The sequence below is a fragment of the Notolabrus celidotus genome, chromosome 7, assembly GCF_009762535.1.
Source record: "Notolabrus celidotus isolate fNotCel1 chromosome 7, fNotCel1.pri, whole genome shotgun sequence".
Lineage (NCBI taxonomy): Eukaryota > Metazoa > Chordata > Actinopteri > Labriformes > Labridae > Notolabrus > Notolabrus celidotus.
This window is the reverse complement of record NC_048278.1, coordinates 28,440,126-28,454,820: the sequence shown is the minus strand read 5'-3', so window position 1 is coordinate 28,454,820 and position 14,695 is coordinate 28,440,126. Positions and strand designations below refer to the sequence as shown.

General features: G+C 40.0%; 1 protein-coding gene across 2 annotated transcripts in view; it reads right to left on the bottom strand.

Annotated features, from left to right (window-relative positions):
- LOC117815993 (protein kinase C beta type) overlaps positions 1–14,695 on the bottom strand; it is a 58,842-nt gene that overhangs the window by 4,431 nt on the left and 39,716 nt on the right. Inside the window, exons 5-17 of one of the 2 annotated variants that reach the window (XM_034688042.1) lie at positions 14,469–14,597; positions 13,878–14,034; positions 12,152–12,286; positions 11,901–11,997; positions 11,638–11,781; positions 11,371–11,544; positions 10,029–10,120; positions 8,999–9,061; positions 8,660–8,798; positions 8,496–8,576; positions 8,301–8,408; positions 6,429–6,569; positions 1,060–5,992 (exon numbers count right to left, since the gene is read on the bottom strand). In XM_034688042.1, the coding sequence (XP_034543933.1) occupies positions 5,840–5,992; positions 6,429–6,569; positions 8,301–8,408; positions 8,496–8,576; positions 8,660–8,798; positions 8,999–9,061; positions 10,029–10,120; positions 11,371–11,544; positions 11,638–11,781; positions 11,901–11,997; positions 12,152–12,286; positions 13,878–14,034; positions 14,469–14,597 (1,613 nt within the window). In that variant the 3' untranslated portion in view covers positions 1,060–5,839. Of the gene's footprint in view, positions 1–1,059; positions 5,993–6,428; positions 6,570–8,300; positions 8,409–8,495; positions 8,577–8,659; positions 8,799–8,998; positions 9,062–10,028; positions 10,121–11,370; positions 11,545–11,637; positions 11,782–11,900; positions 11,998–12,151; positions 12,287–13,877; positions 14,035–14,468; positions 14,598–14,695 lie in introns of those variants that run through there. The other variant, XM_034688043.1, reaches the window with a different exon arrangement.

Sequence of the window (14,695 nt, the reverse complement as noted above, 5' to 3'; positions counted from 1 at the left end):
TCAGGCGCCAATTCAGCTCAGTTTTGGAAACAAGGCAGGTGTGACCCTCCACATTTATGTCTGTAATGTGTGTTTTTATATCGTTTTTTAAACCCCCAGGTTTTTAAAAGCATACTTTAAGAAATAAAGGCCGTACCTCTTTATAATGTAGTTTGTGACATTGGTGTAAGAGTGTTTGGTTGATGTTCTTGACAATTTCAAGTCCTGTTCCTGCATATTTGTCTGTTTTGTTTAAATACGCCTCGTTAGCGCAGGCATTGGAGATGCTGATTATTTAAAAATGACATTCATCAGACAGATAATTCATCTGACTGATTAATGGGCTCATAAATAATAACTCTTCTTTTCTTTTTAAGTTATATTTTTTGGCTTTTACACCTTTATTTTACACAGGAGGGGACAATAGATAGTGTGGGAAGGTGGGAGAGAGTGGTGGAATGACAAGCTGAATTCGAACCTGGAACACTTGCCCATTAGGCCAAGTCTGCACCCGTAATAACTCATATTTAGTAAAGTAACTAAATAAAAAATTCAAATATTTAGATTTTTGTTTTTTGAGCTGTAGGACTTCATATGAAATACAAATAAGAAAAAAAAGAAAAGGTTAGTTTAGATGTAATGAGTCTTGAATACATTACATTTTCACTTTCTGAAATAACTGGTGTAAATATTAAACTTTTTGAAATGCTGTTTTTTAAGCTGCACTAGTATTATTGATATCTAAATTTATTTTTTTGTAATCCACATGTTCTAATAGTGTGAGTGTGTGATGCTAATAAAGAGAATTTTTTGACAACTTTGACAAATTAATATCCTTTATAAAAAGTTAAAACCAGGAATTATTGTTTTTTCTGTTAAAGAAAAAAACTCTTCCCTTTTTCTGTTCTTTGTTCTAAGCCAGTCATCTTGCCTTGGCTTTGATTTTAAGTATATGGTTGGGATTATAATCTCCTCATTTAAGTTTTAGTTTGAACTCTTCAGAAATGACCCAAATAAACGTACAGCGTGCAACCTCAGTTTAAGACTTTGTTTGGCAGCATTAAAAGGCAGACACAGATGTAGTCTGGTAGGCACCAGTGAGTATATTATCAGTTTCCAGTCATACAGGACAATTACACAATTCACAGAAGCATCTCTCTCATCCAGAACGATTAATACAAATATCTCTGATATATTTATAACTATTTATTTAATCCCTTTCGTATCGCTCATTATTTCACAATTGATTTGTCACCATTTAGTATCATCACAAGAATTGCTCTCATTTTTCACCTGTCTGTTTCAGCGAGCAGTTTTGTATGACAGAAACAAATCTGCGACGCTAACTCTCTTTTTTTTTCAAGCTCAAAGAACAAGATTTGACACGTTACTATCCTGCATCGTTACACAGTTACAAAAGAAAAATACAATCTGCCTCACAATAAAACATCTGTTGTCAGACATTCATTTTATACATGAAAATAACTGTCCACGGGTATTGTGTCGTTGGAGAACAGATAAGCTATAATGCATATTCTAATAGTTATACATGTACTGCAAAATGGCACAAAATGGCTGCACTTCATCACAGTTGTTGAGGACAATATTTTCAACATCCTCATGATTCTGAATCCTAGTTTGGCACTTTTGGACATCCTTGTTTTTTACAAGCTAACAGACTACCGGCTCACAAGACTCAACCGGGCATTGTCACAAATCAATCCTCCAAAAATGGTTGTTTACTATCTAAGAGATATGCCCTCTGTTGAAAAACACAGTGTTATGTGGTGAATGTTTTAAGTAATGAACTGAGAAAAGAATGAGCTTCCAGTCAAAAGTCACAGGCTTGATGTCGACTTGCAGAGTGCATGTATACAGACTTCTATCCTTTGACAATTTGAAAATTAAATCAGCAAAAGTTTTAAGATAAGCTCACCACGGCACTGAACATAAAGTGTAGAAGTATTTGGTCCTATTGGAAAGGAAAGTCAACATTAGGAAACTGATCAGTACTCAAACAATCATAGCAAAGCATTTTGTCAGTTTTCACCTACACAGCATGAATATTACCAATATGTGATCATTGTACACTCATCAATATTACCGATAGGTTGTCATAGTCAATATGCAATTACAAGAAGGGTGACACAGAGACAGAGCAGGTTCAGGTCGGCCCAGAGGTCAGACTCAGACATGAACCTGCTGATATGAGCAGCTGGGCAGTATTCAGGAGCAACATTTCTGCACTTCTGATAGAAATTCAGCCAGTAGAGCTGATATGAGAGCAGCAGTGTACCATGACGTGATAATCCAAATCTGAAGAGCTTCATCACTGGAAACTAGACCAGTTTCCAACTGGCAACTTGACACATTAAAACTGAGGTTATTTTTCAAGGTTGTTAGCACTAGAGCACCTGTCTGTATTTCCATCTACATAGTATTTAAAGGAAGTGTTTGTTGCATTTCAGGAAAAACACGTATTAAATTAAGAAGGAGATGATAGGATTTATACCATCTTAATGAGGGTACATTAAATACAGAGCTAAAGAGAGAGTAAGTGATTTTTACGGGGAAGACACTCGAGCAATCAAGACAAGGGTTACACATACAAGTAAGACTACTGCTAGTGAGCTATTCTGCTAGCATGTTTATTGCCAACTGATACTGGCTGTGCAACTCTGAGTTCATCCTTCAGTGACAGACATTCACATGAAAGAGTAAGACAAAAAATGATAGGATTCAAGTTTACAGACAAGGCTAGTGTCTCTGTGTGACTGTACTTAGGCACAGGGGTGCTGTGAGCTAAATGATCATGTTAGCATGATAAAATCATTGAATGTATGCTAATAGTGGAACTATTATAAGTTCCAACAGGAAACTCCACTGCTAGCAAAAAGAAGTCCAATTCTATACAAGCTGAAGAAAAAAAGAGTAAGGATGCACCAAAATGAAAATTCTTGGCCGAAAACAAAAGCCGAAAATGAGGAAACCAAAAACCGAAACACCGAAAAACACCGAAAAACACCTAAATAAATTATTATGCCAATTATCAGTAGGGAGACCGGGGACAGTTGTAACATTTCACTCCTTGGATTTGAGATTAAGCCATGCATTTTCTGTTTGTGTTGCACAGGCATGTTCTAGGCCATTTATTAGCAGACACTTGAAGTTAGTTTGTATAGCAGTTTGAACACACTGGGTTAAAAGAGCTCAAAGTTATAGACAGAAATGTCAAAAATGTTACAACTGTCCCCGGTCTCCCCTACCATTGCATATATGGCTCTGGCTGTGTACTAACCTCACTAAAATCAAGGATCTCATTGAACATATCAGACAACGAGGGTGCATGCCCCTCATCTGCTTCAGAGAGACGAGTCCCTTTTTCTGCACTCTGTTTTCCGTCTCCTGCGCCGTGCGCTTCTACGTCTCCAAGCAGGTTCTCCGCATTTATCACGGCCTGGATCATTTCTTGAGCGCGCTGATTTATTCCCACATCCAAGTGATGACCTTTATAACGCAGATCAAGTACAGTCGAATAGATCTCAGCGAAACGTGCTGACAGACTCTAAGAGTGTACTTTTCATTGTTTTCACTCCGTGGTCCATCTCAACCTCTTCGCTTAGAAGACGCTTTAGTGCTGCAATTAAAGGAATAGCGGATGCAGACATGTTGGCCCTTATCCAGACAAGCGCATACTGGCCGCGGTTTTTGCTTGAGTCATCACAACATTCTGTTTCGGCCGTGTTGTTTTGGTGATAAAAGCCTTTCGTCCGAAAACTGAAAATGCACTAATTTTCGGTGGCCAAATTTTCGGTGCATCCCTAAAAAAGAGCCTTCTTTTCACTTCATTTATTACCTGAGCACTGATTTTTTCCTAATGACTTTTAGGTCTCAATTTCTATTCTACACTTCTTCAGTTCAGCATGATTTTCACTTTGTGAATTATGGTTGCATTTCAGTGATGATGATAAAGCTGGCTAGTCTTTAGGGCGTGGCTACCTTGTAAACTTACAAGCTGCTATGTAACAATTGAAAAAGTGTTAAACCTTTGGTTGTACTGAAAGACACTCTGAGGGTTAAGCTGTTATTTCTTCTGAAGGTACATTGTGGTTGAAGTCTGTTTTTCATTAGGCAAAGTTTGCATCCAAATCAATCATCACAGTAAAGCTACCTTTAATTAAGTATGCTAACCATGCTAGAGCTAAAATTAATCTATGAACTAGCATTAGCTGACCTATTGCGCAACTATTCAACCCCCCCCCCTAATTCTAATTCATTTAAACAGCTGCAGCCTGTTGCACCAGCTGTGCGTAAGTTGTGTCCTAAGTTAGGATGTAAAGTCCACACTAAACCATATGTTGAAACTAGTAAGTTTGTAACGAAAGTTGTGTCGTTGTTTGGTTGCACCACGGATACGTAAGGTTCATCTTAACTAGTAGACCGTAACGTCCAAACTAATCAAAACATTGTCGCAGATATGACGTTTACACTTCAATCAGAGGAAAGCACCAATTTTGATGCAGGGGTTTCTACGTTGTGATCTTTCATGCCTAATCGTCTCAGAACTGACCGACAGATTAAACAAACTTCTGTTACTGTCCTGGAACAACAACAGAAGGTATGTAAATCTTCATAAGTGTCATAGTAAGGTGATAAATATAGCCTAAATCCTTAATTTACAGTGTGTATAATAACAGTGACATCGAGTGGTAGAATTATCAACTACAACATACGTTAATATTCTAGAGTGCAAATCTTGCTCATGATATTTTTACAAAGGATGTAATCTGTTGCGGATAACTAGTTGCCGAAGTAATCTAGCTGAGAGAACCCTCTGTATCTCCTCATCCTCCAAATCGTCCCACCTTTCAAAACAACGCTCGATGGCAACCGGTACTCTATGGAGGACTTTATGCCTACTGGGAGCCAAGTGTAAGAATTAAGTTGTAACTTAGGCTTACGTTGGAACTATCTCAGCTGGTGCAATGCCAAAATGTTAGTAGAGTGTAAGCTTCATCCTGAATGAGAAATTCCGTTCAAACTAGGCTACGTTTGAATTTACACACAGCTGGTGCAACAGGCTGCACACTAACCTATCACTGATGTCATGTAGCTAAGTCCACTTATTTTATAACGTCTAAAGCTATTCAGCTACTCAGTTATTCAAAATGACAATCTTTACTTGCCTTTGTTAAGCAGTTGTAACAATGTTGGATTGTGTTTGTCATCTTAGCATTTTGGAGTAAGCATGCTAACATTTGCTAATTATGACCAAGTAAAAAAGTATGTTTTTCCTTACATTCGAATCACAGTGATAAGGTATGACTAAGCTACCGCTAAAAACAGAAAGAAAAGCACAAGCTGGGTTGTGGAAAAGTCTCAATGTAATGTTACCCTCTGTGGTGGAGACTTTTACATTTTTAACAGCAGTAGACAAGCTAACAGTGCGAATAAGGATGTTACTTTAAAAGGGCTTTAAGCTGTCTTCATTCGTCATGTGACCCTTGCCTTGCAGGTCAAAGTGGCTTCTGTAAAATCTCCTGGTTTTAATAATAAGATCTTTAGAGTTAAGTGGTGAGCTATAGTTGAGGTGGTAGCTTTTTAACTTTGTAGAGCAAGGCTTGGTTGGTTCCCCATATTTTCAGTCGCTCTGTGGTTTATGCACACATGTGAGATTGGCATCAATCCTCTCCAACCTTCAAAATGTTTTTCCCAAAATGTTTAACATTCCTTTAACACTTAACCCAGCTGAACGCGGCCTGGATGTGACAACATGGTGATTTTTTATTTTGTTTTAATTTCTCATTTTTGTTTCCGAGGAGTGGGGATTACTAGTGCAGCCCAGTGATATGTGGCATGGTCAGTGAGTTGTGTGAGGGTACTCAGGGTTAACAAATGAGAAGCCTTGGAATTCTTCCTGGTCCAGGTTGGCTATAAGCTCTTGATCAGGGGGGGTCAGCTCTGGGGGGTGGCGCGTGAAAAAGCGATCAAAGTTCTCCGCATCACGCCCACACTGCCATGAAGAGGAGAGAGAGAGAGAAAGAGAGTGGTGGAGAGAGAGATGGATGCAGGATGGAGTGAGTTTGATGAGTATGCGAAGAAAAAAAAGACAACAAAGAGAAAAAAGAGAGATACAACTAAAACATGGCATCAACCAATCAAATCACACACAGCCGAAACTGTGGAATTCCATTGGTCCGTTTGTGAGTCAGTGACAACTCAGCTTCATCATTGGTGACTACACTCACAAATCTGAGCTTTGCATTTGTCAGAGTAGTGACCAATGGCAGGCGATGGTGGGGTTAAGGGAAATGAGCAGTCTAACACTCTCCAAAACTTACCTTGAATGTGTGACTAGGTACGTTATCTCCCTCCATACTGGGACAAATTCCTGTAGGTATGCAATGCAGGGACATTTCACACACTGAAGATATGATTAATATACTCACAGCTTTAGGTTTGAAAGGCGGCTGGACCTCTTTGTTCTCCAGTTTTTCCCAGTCTATATAGCGGAAGAAGGCGTGCTCCTTGATGTCTCTCTCCCCCTCTGGACCACAGCCTAGACGCTTACCTGGGTGCTTGGTCATCAGCTGAAACCACACACAAGACAAACACAGGCAGAAGAGTTATATGTGTGTGTCTGCGTATGTGTTTATATGTCTCTTTATTAAACCCACAAATTAGCATGTCACTACAGCTTGTTTTTAAACCCACCAGGGTGTGTTTACATGTTGAGGGACAAACTACAGTCAATTCATCATAGTTGTATAAAATGCTTTCTGGCCGCCTGGTGAGTAGTACATCTTCATTAATGACCAGGGGTGGACTCCTGAAATGTAGGTGGCCGACGCAAAATCCTGAATAGTGATTGGCTATTTGCCTGGTAAGAAGCAAGATTATTCTAAAATCCACTATATGGATTATGTTGCAACAGGATTTGGGTAGCTTTCTTTCCATTTACATGGAGCTTATTTTCTGTATTTGGTACTTCAAAGAAAAAAGTTTACACATGTATTTCATAAAACATCTGAGCACACTCAGGGAGTTTGCTTGTAATTTTTTTACTTTGGGCAAACATTTTATTTTGAGTCAAAACTTTGTTTGGATGCTTTAACATTAGTTAATAATAAAAAAAAAATAACTGGAATTTCTATAGCGCCTTTCAAGAAACCCAAGGTCGCTTCACAGGGTCAGGTGGCTGGTCAGGGGGATAGGTGGGAGCAACACTAGCTAATGGAGAAAGGCCTTGAGGAAAAGGTGCGTTTTGATTGCTTTTTAAAAAATGTCCAGGGTTGGGGCATTGCAGATGTCGGGAGAGAGAGATTTCCACAGAGTAGGGGTGTCAATGTAGATTTGATTAGTTGACAGAGGAAGGGTTAATTTATTTACACATTCTGCAAGCCAAACTTGCAGTCTGTGCCCCAGTCAAAAAAAGTCTGGACACGCCCCTGTTAATGACCTCAAATGATGCCTTGAGTCAGTGTCATTTGAAAAGAAAAAAAATCTATCAATCAATCAGACTCGATTTGTAAAGACATGTTCAATAATATGAATAACAATAAAATAGAATAAAACAGAATACAGAAAAAAAAGACCCCCCCATCCCCGAACCCATCCCACAATCCATATGCTAGGTTAAGAATATGATATTAATAAATAAATGGATAAAGAAGTAAGTAAGTAAGTAAATAAATTAATGAAAATAAAAGAATAAAAAAAGTTGCTGATGAAATGAGGAAACGCAGTCATGATATCTTACTGAGGAAAATAAAACCACCACATAAAATAAAAAAAAATCCTCAGTGGTTTTTAGTTTCAGGAATTCTTGCTTAACATTTGCAGCCCACTCAACATGTCAGCTTGAGGCTAGAGAGGCTTCATTAACTGCTACTTATATATCATGCTTAAATATCCAATTAAATAGCAGTGGAATTGCATAAAGAAATAAACTGTCTGTTATTAAATGTGGGATGGTTTTGATTGTTTTTGTTTAGCTGAGCCCAAATGAGTTTTGTACTCATAAGTTGTAATCTGTAAGAACTGAAACAAATACATATAAAAAATTCATGCACTGCGGCATATTTGAGCCACAGCATACTTTAACCTGAAATACATGCCAATATTATCCATCCCCACTATTCATCACTATCAATACAGACAGTTGAGTTACTGCAGGATGTATAAGTAGTTTTTGTTGGCCTCATCAGATGGACCAGAACGACAAGCTCAGTTATATGCTTCTCTCTCCAGTGTTCAGAGAAAACAGGGAGAGGGTGTGAGTCAAGATCAGGGGCGTGATATTTTTCAGTTTATGTACTCACCCCCTTGCAGATGGCAACAGCTTCTTTGGACATGGATTTAGGGTAAGAGACATGATGCTCCATGATCGACTGGAACAGCTCATCTTCATCCTCTCCATCAAAAGGTGGCTGATGGGGCACAAATATGCCGTGTCAAAATGTTACTGTCTCACTTTTCAATTTTAAAAAATATAAAAATAGTGACTGATTGCAAACCTGTCCAGCAAGCATTTCATACAGCAGAACTCCGAAGGCCCACCAGTCCACAGACTTCCCGTATGGCTGATAAGCTATGATCTACAAGACAAACGTGTTTGAGATTCACAAGTTACAAAGAACAAAATGAGCTCAATCCACTCCCTTAAAATATATAAACACACCTCTGGAGCGATGTAGTCTGGTGTTCCACAAAAGGTCTTTGTTGTGATCCCGTCGTTCATGTTCTCTTTGCACATGCCGAAGTCAGCGATCTTTATGTGGCCTTCAGAGTCCAGCATCACGTTGTCCAGCTTCAGATCCCTGACAACAAACACACACGGACATAAACACACACACACACACACACACACACACACACACACACACACACACACACACACACACACACACACACACACACACACACATATATCACACACATATATAAACACTCAAGCATTACTCATGCTTGTAGTCTAAATGACTTTAAACGATGAGGGCTGATTCACAAACTGACTCACCGATACACGATGCCTTTGGAGTGAAGGAAGAAGAGTCCGATGGCAATCTCTGCAGCATAGAATCTGAAATACAAACAAACAGTTCATAACTTTATCTGTGTTTACAGAGATGGAAAAACAGAACTGTTTGTTAAATTTGCAGCTGATAAGAAAACTCATGTTACAAATTACAATTTCATGTAATTTAAGGTTGTGTGACAGTGAGCTTGTTTTAATGTCAGCACCAGGAAACAGAAGCATTGATGTTTTTGTTTCCAGCATTCAGAGCAGGAATTTTGTCATCCTGTTAAAAAGCCTGTTAGAGATTTGCTTTCCCTTTTCCCTTTGCATGAAAATGAGACTCCATTTGGGTCTCATTTTATCAGGTTTGTTCAAATTCTAAGTTTATGTAAAATCATTTTTCAACATTTTTGTGTTTCAGAGAAGAACCCCATTTTTCAAAAGGTAAACAAATCTGCGTAAATCATATAAAAAAGTGATCATAACACTAAAAAGACAAATGGAGTGACACAAGAAACCCCCGGTGAGACTATTTAACATTTTTTAAACACTGTATTAAGGTTAAACTCCTCTGTGTGATATTTGTGTTGTGTCAGTGTGTGTGCTCCTATGCTCCTGCTCGGCGCCTCAGGTCAGCTGATCTGCTGCTCCTGGAGGTTCCGAGGTAAAGAAACGAAAGCTCAGAGGGGATAGAGCTTTTCTGTTGCTGCTCCTAAATTATGGAATGAGCTTCCCCTTCATATTAGACAAGCCTCCTCACTGTCCGTTTCTAAAACTCGTCTAAAAACCTATTTTTATTCCTTGGCTTTCAACCCCGCATGAGACTCTGCTCCTGTTTTAGTGTTTTATGGTTTGTTTTTCTTTATTGTTTCTATTGTTTTTATTGTATTCTTATTCTGTGTTTTCATTGTTGTATGCCTGCGTTGTTTGTCTATTTATGTTCAGCACTCTGTTTCGGCTGTGGTCGTTTTTAAAGTGCTTTATAAATAAAGTTGAGTTGAGTTGAGTGCGTGTGTGCGCCCGTACTCACACAGCATGAGGCTCCTTGAACTTGCCGACTTGTTGGATCTGGTACATGAGGTCTCCTCCGTTTATGTACTCCATGACAAAATACAATCGGTCCTGGAGGAAAAGAAGGAAGGAGAGGAGGAGAGAGAGTGACTGATGAGAGAAAATGCACAAAATATGCAGATTATTCCCTCAGTCTGGCAGTTTTTTTTTTATATGAATACATCAAACTGCCACTCTATCATTCATAAAACCACCTTTCAGGGAATGTTGGCTGAGAATATTTGGGTGTATCCAAAATCAGAAATGTTCTCTCAAAGATGAAATTATTGGATTTTCTTGTCTACCACAGCCTTGCAAACTGTTTGCTAGACAGCCTGTTTAAAGCACACGGAGCTGAAGGGTAAAAACTGACACCAATTTCATGGAAAACACAAATTGAGTTGCAGATTGCAAAACCACTGTATGTGTCCAAAGACAGCTCCTCAAGTCTAAATAACACTTTGAAGTTGCTGCAAGAAACACTGCATTCATGACAGGGAAATTTAGCATGTCAAAAACATGAATACTTAGTTCACATTAGCCAAAGATGATGATCAGGCATAACATCATGACCACTGACAGGTGTAGCGAGGAGCCAAATTGTGAGGGCTACTTGACAGGGTCAGAGTAACTCCAAAGCTGCTGCTCTTGTGGAGTGTTTCCAGTCTGCAGCGGTCCAAAAAAAGATCCAAGGAAGGAAAACCAGGGAACCAATAACAAGGCAATGGGCGGCCAAGGCTCAATGATGCTCTTGGGGAGAGAGGCTGACCCCTGTGGTCTGATCCAACACAAGAACTACTTGAGCTCAGTCTGCTGAAAAGGCTAATACTGGTTCTGATAGAAAAGGTGTCAGACACAGTGCAGCACAGTTTGTTGCTGCATACTAGTCAGGGTGTCCATGCTGACCCCTGTCCACCTCTGTAAGCTCCTACAATGGGCAAGTGAGCAAGTGTGGATCACAAAGCAATTGAAGAATGTGGTCTGGAGGAACATGTCAATGAATTTAGGATACTGACTTGGCTTCTAAATTCCCCAGATCTTGGTCTAATCTAGCATCTGTGGGATTTGCTGGACCAACATGTCTGATCCATGGAGGCCCCATCTAGCAACTTACAGGACTTTAAGGATCTGCTGCCAGAGAGCTGCTGTCTCACACCCTCCTCCAAGCTGTTTCAGGACTGACTTGATGAGTGAGCCTACACAACACTAGGCATGTGGTCATAATGCTATGGCTGATAAGTTTAAAATTCTGCACGTTTTCCTATTTAGAATCTACAAGTGTAAAAGGAATGTGCATGTTAATATATCTATTTATGCCCTACCATGGTCTGGAAACAGGAGTGCAGCTGAGTGAGGAAAGGAGGTTTCCCAGACAGAGCTAGGACTCTCTTTTCCACCATGGTGCACTCCACGTCGTCGTCCTGGATCACCACGTCCTTCTTCAGAATTTTGATGGCATATAACTCATCGGTACCCTTCCTCTCAGCCAGCATCACCTGAAGGGAGACAAGGTAAGAAAATAAATAAATAAATGAGCTTCAGAGTGACCCAGCTTCCATTTGCAGACCTTATAAGAAAACGTGCATCACCTTGCCAAAGCTGCCTTTGCCCAAAACCATGATGAAGTTGAAGTCCGACAGCTTGACTCGGTCCTGATTGCCATTGCTGTCGTACTTGCACACAGCCGAGGATGAAGAGGAGTCTGTGGGCTTTCCTGGACCAACCCTCGCCCTCTGATGAGGAGAGACATTACAGGAAAGAACAAGATAATGAGGGGGAGATGAAATTACCTTAATATAATAACAACTATATGAATCAGTTGTCATTTTATAACGACTTCTTTGTGTCTTACCTCAAATTTTTGTCGCAGCTCCTCGTTTCCTTCTTCTCCCTCTGGCTGGACGGGAACGTTAAAGTATTCTCCTTCCTCCTGGGAGAGCAGCTTAAACCTAAACACAAGAATAAACCATGAGATTAAATCCGCAATTAGTTCTGCACTACGGTGTTCGAGTCTTTAAATACTCTCCCACCTTCTCCCTTGGCTTTTTTTATCTAAGTCTACACCTGGGTAACATCTCTTGTCACCTCATACTGTCATCTTACCATCCGTCCACCCCTAGTTTCTGTAGCTCTGAGATCCCAAAGGACAGGGAGCCCATAAAATCATTCCTGCTGGTCAGATCCCAGTCCCAGATTTCCACAGACAGACGGCGGTCTTTGTCACTTTCTTTGAGGTTGCTAAGAAAAGAGATGAAAGTAGGACAGTCACAAAAGAAAGGTCATCGTTATAATATAAGTTCAATGCCACATTCCTCCTATAAACATCTCTTTCTATTCAAACTAGAGTTGCTCTGATACTGACAGAGTTACAAAATGCTTTCAAAAGAGCCTTTAATGCACCATGCTGTGTTGGTAGGCTCTCTGGTTAATGCAAAGACCGGCGGCCTTAATTTATCAAAAACAAAGTGTTCCTTCTGTTTCAGCCTACACATTAACAATAAATATACTGCTTTATTTAACAGCTAAATAAATAGACTATAGTTAAAGAACAACAAAGAGGAACAGTGGGCTGCTGGAAAAGAGTGCAACAGTGTTAAAGGAAAGAAAAATGTCAGCCATCAGAGTTCTCTAATCACACATTAAAAGCAGCTTTTGTTTAATTGAAGTTAAAAGGCCTGATTCAATCATTTAGTTTCAAAGTTGAGGGTTTCTCTGATTTTTTTATTTGGTCAATCTCAAAAAGACATCTCAGATTAAAACCTCAAACAGATCTAAAACTGTGCCTAGCATGTACGAATCTAGCAGTGTAGGCAGCAGAGAATAGCTACAACCTCAAACAGGGTAAAGGATTGGGACAGGGACATTTACAACAGCTCGTCATCGAAATTTGGGCCGACAAGGAAACTTAAAACCGACCAAGTTATACCAAAGATTAAGCTTCTTTAGAATATTTGAAATAGGGATGCAAGACGTTTATTGGCCAATGAAAGGACTTTTTGAAACTTTTAACTCTTTTGTTTCTATTTATCAACAAGCCTTTGCATTCCCACACAGTAGGTGACGGTATTACATACAGAGAAGAACAAGCGCAGTCGCAACAAGCCTACAAGAGAGTAAAAATGGCATCACTGGTATGTAAAAAGTCCTCATGTTTTAACACATCAAGTCACCTGACAAGTCACCATCGCAACAAAGATGTTGTAAAGGAAATACGAAGCAGCAGTAGCCACAGCTAGCACTAGCGACGAGTGTCATGGTGCTGATTTGAGAGCTGCAGAAAGTTTACAAGAGGAAACTCAAAGGTTGAAGCTATTACTGACAAAATCAATGAATTTACAACACCTGATGAAACAACTTTTTCTTCTGTTTGTATGAGCTGCTGTTGTTGTTGGTGTTATTGTTGTTTCTCTCTATTCAGCGCTCTCTTTCTGAATCTAAGACACCCTCCCTATTTTTAAGAGTAGGCGTCCAACTTTCCTTTATGATAAAGCTTATAGTTAGGGCTGGCTCAGGTTTGGACCAGATCTAAGTTATGCTGCTATAGGCTTAGACTGCCACTGGGGAACTGACACACTGGGATCCTGCCATTCCCCCTCTCCCTTCTTTCTCCCTACCACTTACTTAAACTCTTCCTGTCCCGTTCAGGTTACGACCTAGTAGAATATTTATATAGATGTGACTTCACAGAATCTCATTAAAGCTGGAAAAAGAAGATTGCCACTCTTATCTGTATCCGCTGTCAGGATCAGGTTATTATCAGTCATCAGTATCGGCTCAGGAAAAATCCATATCATCATACAGATATGTTACAGAACGAGAGATATCTCACAAGGTGAAGGACTCATTCCACACGGGGTTGAGGCAACATTTGATGGTCTTGGTCTTCTGCTTGCTCTCACTCTTTGGGTCTGGGATCAGCTTGAGCTTGACGTAGGGGTCTGACAGGCCGTTGGGGTCCATGGGCACCAAGTTCTTAGCCTCTTTGACTGTTGAGGATATGATGAAGTAAAAGTGAGTAAGAAGGGATAAGTCCCGGGACAAAGCACACTTTAAGACAAGTAGTTTTGTAAACATGGATTTCATCCTTTCAAGAGAACAGCAGGACCTGTAAGAGTTAGTGTGAGTCCAGTTGTGCCCTGCCCTAAATAACTCACATCTGACAACACTTAACAACAGTTTAGTTTGTGTCCTATAATCAATCCACAGCTGTCTGAGAGAGAGCGAACACGTGGATGCATGTCCCAGTGGTGATGTGGGTCAATCGTTGGACCATTGATCGACTAATGGACTTTCCAGTTATAGTCTTAGGCAAAGAAAGAGCTGTGTGTGTGTGTATGTGTGTGTGTGTGTGTGTGTGTGTGTGTGTTTGTATGTGTGTGTTCTGGAATAAAAGAGACACACAGAAGGAGAGCGCACTCACTGGTGACAGTGAGAGCCTCCCCGGTGATCTGGGCAGAGATGTGGATGCGTCCTCTCCTCTCGGTGTGATCCGTCCCACAGAGGCTCGGGACGTTGGCCACACACCTCTTGTGGATGTTCATCATACAGTCTGGACACAAACACACACAAAAAAAACAGACCTCAGGGAGAATACACTCATTCAATACAGCCACAAAAAGAAGCATATCTATAGAAAATGTGTCATCC